At 42.3% G+C, this 10,805-nt stretch overlaps 1 protein-coding gene across 1 annotated transcript; it reads left to right on the top strand.

The window, feature by feature from the left end:
* Window positions 1-4,763: 4,763 nt before the first annotated feature.
* LOC125549476 (long chain base biosynthesis protein 2d) lies at window positions 4,764-10,031 on the top strand. The gene is made up of 12 exons (XM_048712883.2): window positions 4,764-4,950; window positions 5,058-5,123; window positions 5,196-5,284; window positions 5,366-5,511; window positions 7,945-8,069; window positions 8,147-8,240; window positions 8,350-8,513; window positions 8,699-8,860; window positions 8,948-9,074; window positions 9,168-9,334; window positions 9,432-9,539; window positions 9,673-10,031. Exons 1-12 carry the CDS (start codon window positions 4,825-4,827, stop codon window positions 9,766-9,768), a joined length of 1,470 nt encoding a protein of 489 aa, XP_048568840.2. The 5' UTR covers window positions 4,764-4,824; the 3' UTR covers window positions 9,769-10,031.
* The last annotated feature ends 774 nt before the right edge of the window (window positions 10,032-10,805 follow it).

The following is a 10,805-nucleotide window of genomic DNA, read 5'->3' as shown; positions in this document are numbered from 1 at the left end:
AAATGAGAAGGAGATTTTGTGTTTCCGTTTCCATGATGGTGATACTTGTTTGCAGAACCATTTTCACATGCAGTGCACAGGTAGTGTGATAGAGATGCTTGTCTCAGTGATGTCTAGCCTAATGTTCGTAGTGAGCAATATGGAATCACGCGTGTTTGAACATTTGTGCTCGATTCATTTTAGTTCTACCCGATTTGGGCTCAGCTCAAAGAGGAGAGGACCCTAGTGGGTAATCTTCTTCAGTCAAGTGCCTAGTACTGAATGTCAATCTGCACTGTTCATATAAATTGTAATCGATGTTCTGATGCTTGGTGGGGTTGGATGTGCTGCATGTGGTTGCTTTATAGGAAGGGAATTATAGCATTTTGTATGGACGGAATTGATGTATGCACTTTTTGTGCAAAACTACCCAGCCGGTAGATTGTCAAGCGTGCAGTTAAAATCATTGTCGCTGATTATTTTGTCAAGCGCCTTTAGTATTTATAATCTCTAAGAGTTATAGGAGGTAGATCATTTTATATTTTTAATCTCCAAAGTTTATAGGACTCTGGTCTCTTGTATATTTTCTCAGAACCTATTGAGATACATAGCTGAAGCCAGTTTTAATTGCTGCACATGGCCTACACTAGTAGTTTAATTTTTTCAATTTCTGCTCGAAGAGAGACATGTTAACTTTGTTTACTTTATGAAAAAAAATTAGAGGCTTGGCTTGATAACAATGTCAGTCTATAGGAATTTGATGCAATGTCAATGGTCTATACAATCAAGTACCAGAGGTTGCAAGCCAAATATTAAGTTAGAATTTGTTCTTCTTTGTCATATTCTTTTGAGACATGTTGATTTGCACAACTTGCGTTCTTAGGATATATTAGGATAAAGTGGTGATCTATCAGATTGCCAGGTTGAGACATGTTGAATGCCATGAGTTTTGATTCAGTACACGTGCATTTGCATCTTAAAAAATTGACTTGAAATTGTGATGCTAATATATTCACCATATATATTTTGTTTTTCAGATTCTGATGGGGGCACTAATAAGTACCGGAGAGTCCCAAGTGGTAGGGCGACCCACGTCAGCAACTCCGGCACGACCGAGTCGTCCGCCTCCCATCAGGCCACTCCCTACGATGAGTCGTCATCGGATGGCGATGTCGGAATGGGCTTAAATGAACCAGATATGCTCCCTACCGAGTGGGGCGACATGGAGGCCTCGGACGGCTTGGGGTCTACCCTCGAGCAACACTTCCAAGAGGAAGAAATCCGGGCGTAGTCCGGGGAAGGTCCCGAAACCAACTACTGCTAGCGACCGTCCTGTCATATGCCCAACAGGAGAGGGGTAAGCAAGCATTTCATTTGCATCATATTTTGGATGCCACAGCTTTGACTCTCACATATGCTTGTCTTTTTCATCATGCAGTCAGTGGACATTTATCCCGACACAGCCTAAGGGGGCCCGCCCGCCGAACCACGTCATCGGCTCCCTCTTGAGGAAGCACTTCCCTGGATTGTCCAAGCCGGGTGATGACGAGCCATCGTTGCCAAGTTTAACCTGCGAGCATTACCAACACAACAAGGACGAGGACAATGTCACCATGGCCACCTGGGTCATCGATGCTTTTTTGTAAGTATCTTTGCTCCGACCACTGCATTTTTCCATATCCAAATCCATGCTTGCGTGGATTGTGAGAAGACTCCATATGCTTTCTTGTATGAAACATTTGCTTGCGTGGATGGTGAGCAGCAGAAGACGATCAAAGGCATCGTTAAATCTTCCTGCAAGATACTCTCTGACACCAAGCACACGCTGCGGTACAAAGCCGTGATGCAGTGTCGGCCCCTCGATGAGAAGGGAGACAAGATGACAAGGAAGACTACTTGCCAGACAAACTTGTCGCAAGAAGAATACCTGTCAGTGGTAAGTCACTATTTCGGTTGTACTAGTACTTTGATTCACCCCTCTTGTTCCTCAATTATTCGATCTTGTCTGACTAGGTGAGGGAGCCCTGGATGAAGGAGGATTGTTGGTCGGCCGTGGTGGACATGTGGTGTGACCCAGCATGGCAGGCGCAACATGTGGAGAAGGGCAACGATCGAGCCAAAATGAGAGGCCCGGCTCATGTCCAGGGGAGCCGGAACCTAACCGCTCTCAAGCAACACATGGTATGTGGATTAATATGTTAACTTATTCGCACGGTGCCTATTGGTTCATTTAACTTGATCGTTAATTTCAGAGGAGGCGAAGGTTGGTCGCCTAGTCCACATCCTGGAAGCCTGGAGAGAAGGACACAAGGGGAAGGATGGCACCGAGTTCTGCAGCTCGTCGGCGGAGGAGAAGTGGGGGACCTTCAAAGAGGTCTTCCAGGAGGTGCACGGTGAGGAAGCCGAACCTACGTCGAAGCCCTTTGATCCAGAGCTTCTCATCATTGCTGGCGAGGGGAAGGGCCATGGCCGCCACTTCCTTTGCAATGGGGCGATCGACACCTCCTTGCGTCACAAGCTCCACGAGATATGGGCGTCGAGCATCAGCTCAACTCCGTCCATATGGAGTCGCCCAACCGCCGCATCACGTGAGATAGCGCGTCTCAAGGTTAGCATGCTAACCTTTCATTTATGTCCATGCCTCGAAGAAGCACCGTTCTAACCTATATGAGCCTACTGTCATGTTACAAGATATAATGGAGCAGCGGGCCGTTGAAGATGAGCAAAGGAGGATGGCCAAGCAGGAGTCCAGAGAAAAGGAACGGGCAGAATTGAACGATAGGTTGAAGCTGCTTGAGAGTCAACTACAGGTAGAACATTCTCTAAACTAGATTATAAGATTCTTTACATAGCGATGAACCACCCTCGCGTGACTCTCCTCCTCTTATAGGTTCTTATGCAAAATCGAAGCAATACAAGTGATGCCCCTCCTCCTCCTCCGGAATGTTAACCCGATGGCCTCTCCTCCTCCTCCGGAATGATCTATATATGAATAAGTGTACTTCTATTGTGACTTGCATGTGTTTTGCAAGTAGTGACAATATGTATGAATTTGCGATTGTGTGTGATGTCTACTATGTACTACATTCGACTTGTCTGTGACAATATGTGGACTGTCTCTATTTATGCATATATATATATGTGTGTGTGTGGATTAGATCAAATTATGCCTATATATATGTGTGGACTACTGCAAAGTGCACTGTAGTTGTTTTCATCAGCAGGGATCAGGAAAGAAATAGCTAAACAACAGAATGGATGGAATAGATTTCCGAGAGCAACACTAGGAAAATGTCATACTACCGAGAGCCACTCTCGGAAACAAAGGCGCTGAGTACATCACTGCTCCAGGGCTGGCAGCTTTGCCGAGAGCTGCTCTCGGTAAAGACATCTCCAGGGCTGCCACTCTTTTCCGAGTGTGACGACACTCGGTAACCTGTCATCTGCCATGTGGGCCAGGCTGTCTTGCTGGTCAGGAGCATTGCCGAGAGCCACTCTCGGAAAAGACATCTCCAGGGCTGCCACTCTTTTCCGAGTGTGATGCACACTCGGTAAGCTGTGAGCTGCCATGTGGGCCACGATGTCCTACTGGTCAGGAGCATTGCCGAGAACTGCTCTCGGCAAAGATATCGTCATTTTTTTTAAAAATATTTAGCAAATTATTTGAAACTTTTACTGATAAATGTTTCTAGTGGGACCACATGTCAGTTACACACACAAAAAAGAAGATAGGATGTGGCATATACTTTACCGAGTGTCGATATTCGGCTCTCGGTAATGTAGATAGTGACGGACGGAGCCGTCTGTTACGGACGGGCATGCCACGTGGCTCCTCTTTACCATGTGCGGCTCTCGGCGTATGCAGGGTTTGCCGTGCGGTGCCTCTTTGCCGTGAGGTAGTGACGGCAAAACAGGTAGTTTGCCGTGAAGCGAGGTTTGTCGAGAGTGACTCTCGGCGTTGTTTCTTTTGCCGAGTGTCCGTGTTTTGGCACTCGGCAAAGAGCATAACACCCGGCGTACGTGAAAATTCCAGTAGTGTGCTGTGTGTACTAGGCCAGTTGATAAATAAGTCTGTACTTCAAGACAAGCAGACCAATGCATGCTTCCCCATGCATCTTTTGCTCGGTAGCTCCTTTTTTTGTTCAGCATCCTTGGTGAAACATTTATTTTAATGAACTTTATGTTCACAAATTTTCAAATATCCCCATCATAGGCTACTAGAGCATATAGAATTAATGTTGAGAGACGATGGATGAAGCTATCGACGGGAGAACCGTCGTGACTCGAGCACCAAGTTGCCAATCCGTTGTATGTTCTTGACCACCTCTACGTGGCACGATCAGCTGATAGACGTCGGTAATTCGGCGGAGATCGGTCGTGAGGTCTCTTCTCGACAGGAGTAGCACTACGGTAGTTTGTCCTGGAATAATCACCAGAAAATTAGCAATTCTTTCAATACTTCAATAGATTAATGATGCAGATCCCTTTAATTTTGTATTATTTCTTACTTAAATAGTGGTTCAAGAATCTAGATGAGTCATCAATCATGTCTTTTCAAGCATATGTAATTTTTTTTCTGTAATTCTGTTTTTGTAACGAGATAGGGTCTTATTTTTTAGTTTGGCACAGGGCCCCCGGATTTTACCCGCCCAGCCCTGCTGTCCAGGGTAGAATTCCTACTAGTGTTGAATGCTTAAAGAACAATTGAATGGTTGGAGCGGGCCAGTAGGTTGGCGATTAGTTAACTCCGGCTGTTGTGTATGTGCCTCCTCCGTTCGATTATAAATTAGAGAAGTGCGGGGCGAAGTTCAAAGAAAACACCAAGTTAGAGTGGTGAGAGTTCCAATGGTGAACCCCCCGATCCTGACCGCGCTCACCACGCGATTCAGCTACGGCCTCATCTTCGCCTTTGGCCGCTTGCGCGACTTCTTCTGCAGGATCCTCGACGCCGCCAAATCCAGCAACCTCAAGGTCTATTCAGTTTCTTCTTCTTCTTCTTCTTCTTCTTCTTCTTCTTCTTCTTCTTCTTCTTCTTCTTTTGATGCGTGCTTACGATGTTCGTGCTGATAATCCGGTAGGGTTACGCGCCCATTTGCTGTGGGTACGAGGATTTCTACTGGCGCCGCGTCCACCTCCGCATGCAGGTGAGCGATCGAGTTGGAACTCAGATCATGTAATTACTAGGACTATATTGACTTTGCTTAATCGGTGGGCAGGACTGCTTCGATCGCCCCGTTGCTAGTGCGCCAGATGCTTGGCTGGATCTAGTCGAGCGTAACTCAAATGACTGTAACAAGACACTCCAGTATGTTTACCTCATATTTGTTTCGTGATTCCACAGTGCAAAAGAACTGATGCGGTCAGGTCTTCTTCGAATGCAATGCAGACATAGCGCGGAAACGTCCAGGTGTCTTAACTTGGGTTCCTACAACTACCTTGGTTTTGCTGCAGCAGATGAGTACTGCACCCCACGTGTGATCGAGTCGCTCAAAAAGTACTCTGCCAGTACTTGCAGTGCTCGAGTTGATGGAGGTACGTGTTTTTTATTTGGGCACCACTAGTGCATGGCCGGAGGATTAGAAGTAGCTCGCCCATTTGATCTTAGCCACATCATTGCGGGAGATATTTTACGGTGCATCATACTGCCAAGTTCAAGGAGTAGTATTAAGTTGATCCAATGCTTAATATGCCCCCCGCAAAGTTTGACTCAGGGACAACTTGGTAATTCCATTAGACCGATATTAATTCCCACACCGCAGCCCACACTTCCATCCTGTTGGGTCGTTGCCGTAGCTTGCTTCCCTTCTCCCCGAAGAAAAATCATATAAAGAAATATAAAAGCGTTTAAATCACTATTTTAGTGATCTAAACGAAGAGCGTCTATATCATTATTTTAATGATCTAAACGCTCTTATATTTGTTTACAGAGGAAGTAGTTCCTTGTCACTATACACTACATGGATGATTGGTTCTTTTTTCTTTCCATCGCAACCACAATTGGAGCAGCAAGATTAAATAATTATTTAGTCATACTAGTACATGTATTGCCATAACTTCGAAGAATCAGTGATGGTTAATCGCTGCTAACTGGCGTTCTTGCATAGCCTCTCATACATGAAAAATGAGCGATGAATATAAAATTGAACTGCCTAAAGTACCCCTGACAACCCAATATACTACCAGAATTCTGGTTGACCAGCTCTATCATTTCTTCCTTGAAGATTAACTTCCATCTCACTCTCAGTAAGGAGCCAGGACCAACATCCAAACCTGCTTGGTGTCAATCCAAAAATTTGAAGTAAAGATCATGTCATTTTGCTCCGTATGTATTCACTTGTTGAAATCTCTAAAAAGAAAAATATTTAGGAACGGAGGGAGTATAAGTCAGGTTTTAAGGAAATTAATAATTTAAGAAAAAATATTTGCGATCGCATTTTTTGCTTGCTAGCAGAACAAATCGTGTTTTCAATGTTATTTATATTTAATTCTGATGGGATCAAAAAATTTGTTTCTAGTGCTACTAAAATTGCTTCTAATGTAATCACAATTTATTTCGATCTGAAACAGTTACAACAGCTTGATTTGAAAATATCAAAATCATGCTTCTATCGACCAAATAACTTTATTTCTTCATCATTGAAATTTGCTTCAAATAAATGTAGCTTGTACATTTATAACGGGGTATTCTTCTTTAATAGCATTTTAATATTGTCCATAGACCATGACCTATAGAATGGCTTCGAATAAAAAAAATATTTTTTTCTTCCACATAAGTGATTGTTAATTAGGAATGCTTCAAATGAATTCGGTATGTGCTTCCAAACAAATGACAGTTTGCTACTGCTGAATGCTCGATCTGCTACAGTTAATATATGTTTCAAATGGGTGTGCTTCACGTACTAAGTCTTCCTACATACAAATTGTCACTTTGCATCCACTATAAGTTGCAAATACAGATAACCAACTATGTGGGTGAAGACACGAGAACGCCGTCAACGAATGAGGCCTTAGTTCTTACAGTGCCCGCTAGTCGTCATCGTCTTGAATATTTTGCCTACACCAGCACAGCTACCGCAATTGACATTGTTGTAACCGTCACCACGCGCATGCCCAAGATCGACAACAAAGCCACTGACAATGTCGGATGGCCTCGATTGAGTGCCGAGTCATTGTCGCGTCTCTTTTGTAAAGTGTGCCTCCTGTCGAAATCACCAACCTTGTGGCTCTCAATGCCGCAAAATGCCATGGCCTTTCTGCAAACAAAATATAAATAAATTTTAATAACAAGATATAAATCTAAAATTTTGATGCCGCTTGAGAACATAAAATGAGCGGCAACCATATAAGTTTGATGCATATATTTAGGTTACATCGACAAATAAAAGCTAGGTAGCGTATAAATCTGGAAGCACGGGATAGTTACTGGTGAAGCGATTGTTGTTACTGGAAGCATGGATGGTAAATTAGTTATTTCACAAGGTTAAGTAATGAAACATATAAAACTAGAACGCAAGTATAGCATGAGATCAGTTCTGAGTAGTAATGAACCACTATTAGTTTAGCAATGAAGCATCTAAGGTAGATAAAGGATAGATGTGGAATAGTTTAAGATTTAACTGTATCGTAATGAAACATCTAATAATGAGGATGAAGCATCGTAGGTGATTGTGTGAAGCAACACAAATAAAGATGGACGCATCGACTGATGTTATTTGAATCATCGCACGATATTATTCGCATGAGAATGAATGTAGCACATAATGTCAAGGTTGAATGGGACTAAAGCATAATAGATGGATGTGAGTAGTAGATATAGCTGAATATCTGGAGGAATTAATTTTATTCTATCCCTACATAACCAGTACTATGATTTTGAGTGTTTGCGTTATTATTTTGTGAAAATATACTTAATTAGTACTTCAGTAAGGGACATAGGTCAACTCATTTATGTATGCATGATTTTAGGAACTACGAAGCTCCACACAGAGCTTGAGGAGCTAGTGGCACGATTTGTTGGCAAGCCCGCAGCTATTGTTTTTGGCATGGGCTATGTCACAAACTCTGCGATCATTCCTGCTTTGATTGGGAAGGTATACATGTGGTGAGGCATTTTCTTCTCTTCTTTTGATACATGTTAGAGCTAATGTGTATTGTAATATGATTTCAGGGGGGACTGATAGTTAGTGATTCGCTGAACCATAATTCAATAGTGAATGGATCTAGATTTTCAGGGGCTACCATCAAAGTTTTCAAACATAACAGTAAGCTCCATAAGAACTCATTGATTTCTTTCCTTTTTGTAATCATTCAGGAGAACTGCATGTCATATGTATAGGCATGTACTTTAATGTTTCCGCTATTTTCTTCCAGACCCTGCACATTTGGAACATGTACTGAGGGAGCAGATTGCGGGGGGGCAACATCACACACACAAGCCGTGGAAGAAGATAATTGTGATTATGGAGGGAATTTATAGCATGGAAGGGGAGATGTGCAACCTCCCTGGGATTATGGATGTCTGCAAGAAGTATAAGGTTTGAGAATTGTGCATACTGATCGACCACTTCTGCCTGTTTCCTAGGAACACTCTACGTCATATAGGGTTCCTCCCAAACAAAGCATATGCTGTGCTCACTTGCTAACATCAAACTGCTGGCGATGTATATATATTGGAGTATTGACTTGACTGGAGTTCTTAAACTTCTTAACATATATATAGGCTTTCACGTATTTAGACGAGGCACACAGTATTGGAGCCATTGGAAAGACGGGGAGAGGTGTATGTGAACTAATGGGAGTGGATCCAGCTGATGTTGATATTATGATGGGAACATTTACAAAATCATTTGGATCGTGCGGAGGTTACATTGCAGCATCAAAAGTATGCACAAGATCCTTACCAGTTCTTGACTGAACATGTATAGATTTGATAAATCTTGTCACTAGGTCGTTCAATGTTTTTTTGTAGGAGATCATACACCATCTCAAGCATGCATGCCCAGCCCACATATATGCAACATCCATCTCACCTCCAGCAGCCCAGCAGGTCATCTCCGCAATGAAGGTTATCCTTGGGGAGGACGGATCTAACAGAGGTACATACTCGGAATGAGGATTCAAGTATTCATATCTTTTCTGTGTCCCTCTTGTGTTGATGAAATTCCTAATCTAGTAATTGCTCTAAATAGGAGCAAAGAAACTTGCTCGGATTCGGGAGAACGGCAATTTTTTTCGTTTAGAGCTTAAGAAAATGGGGTTTGAGGTGCTAGGAGATAATGGCTCACCTGTCATGCCAATCATGCTTTACAACCCCGCTAAAATGCCTGCATTCTCAAGGGAGTGCCTGAGGAAAAATGTGAGTTTTTGCACTCAAATATTGTCAAAATGTGAGATTTCTTCTAACTAGTCAAGTTTGAGTTCCTCTTTACTAAGTGTCATGTTGCGTAATCTAGGTTGCTGTTTGTACTATTGCATATCCTGCTACGCCACTACTACTTGCCAGAGCTAGGATATGTATCTCAGCTTCCCATTCCAGGGAGGATCTTATAAAAGGTTTGGAGGTAATGTCCACACTCCACAGATGCAACATGTTCACACTAAGCACATGTGTATAATTGATCCGATACATGAATAATATGAGACTTATGGACCATGTGATGCACTGATGTGTTAAATTTGATCCAAATAATTTAGGTTATCAGCGAAGTTGGCGATCTTGTGGGAGTCAAGTACTGCCCAGTTGAGAAAAAAAAGACTACATCTGTTAAGAAACTTAAGAAGTTTCAGTGAGCAGTGAGAAGAGACAAGCGTATGTTCGCTTATTATATGCAAGATCTACCACCTCCGTTGTACCCTTCACTCTGCATTTATTTCTGAAGCAGTTTTGAATCAAGTAGCAAGCATGATATCATTGTGTAAGTCTAATAATGAGACCTTCGTGGCATCACATTCTTGCCTTGCAGAATGGGAGATTCATTGATGTATATTGCAGTACAATCGATAATAAGCCGATGTGGCACAATAATTAATAAAGAGAGGTCATATCAGTATCATGCTCTATTACAGTATCATTGCACATAGAACCAGAAAAACTAATAAAAATAGACCTTGTACATAGCTTTGCACTAAGATTTTACTAGAACATTTGCCCATGGGTTGCAACGGACGAAAAATATATGCAGCTGAGGTGTTCAAAGTCAACTGAACCTAAGAGTGATGTCTTAGAATCAAGAATAATATTATCATGAGTTCTATTGCTTCTGGATAAACAAATTTTACCTTTTCTTGATGCAAGTCACATAGTTAATTGTTTGACCAGATCAAAGAAACATCACCACCTAGAAGAGAAGAAATATTTTAGATATAACTCACAACTAGTTCCACCTACGCAGGCATATATAAGGCCAGAAAATTATTTGGCAAGCTTAATGTAACATGCTGTCATCAGTGGTCTCCAATATACTACAACAAATATTTTTATTTCATTCTTTGATGTCCTACTCAAACAAAAAAAAACAGATCAAAGAGTTACACATAAGAAATCAAAGAGTTCAGGCACACATGACTCCTCCGTTTTCCACCTTGCCGTGTGACAAAGGAGTCCTCAGGCCATTTTTTTTCTCTAAAAAAGAGAAACCTCCGATTTTCGCCTACCATTAGTACATCGCCCATGTCTATCTATGGGAAAATAAGCCTATTCCCATCCCTGCTCAAGCTTAGCCTTAGGATCAATTTGGAGCCTAAAATGGTTATTTGTATGACAGTCCGTATATTTTTAGAGTTTTGATACGATCGGCCCTTAAGAGTCCATGCGTGGTGCATAGGGA

This window comes from Triticum urartu, chromosome 3A (genome assembly GCF_056163025.1).
Source record: "Triticum urartu cultivar PI428250 chromosome 3A, HENAU_Tu73, whole genome shotgun sequence".
In the NCBI taxonomy this organism is placed as follows: Eukaryota; Viridiplantae; Streptophyta; class Magnoliopsida; order Poales; family Poaceae; genus Triticum; species Triticum urartu.
The sequence above is the reverse complement of the archived record's forward strand: the minus strand, read 5'-3'. Positions and strand labels throughout refer to the sequence as shown.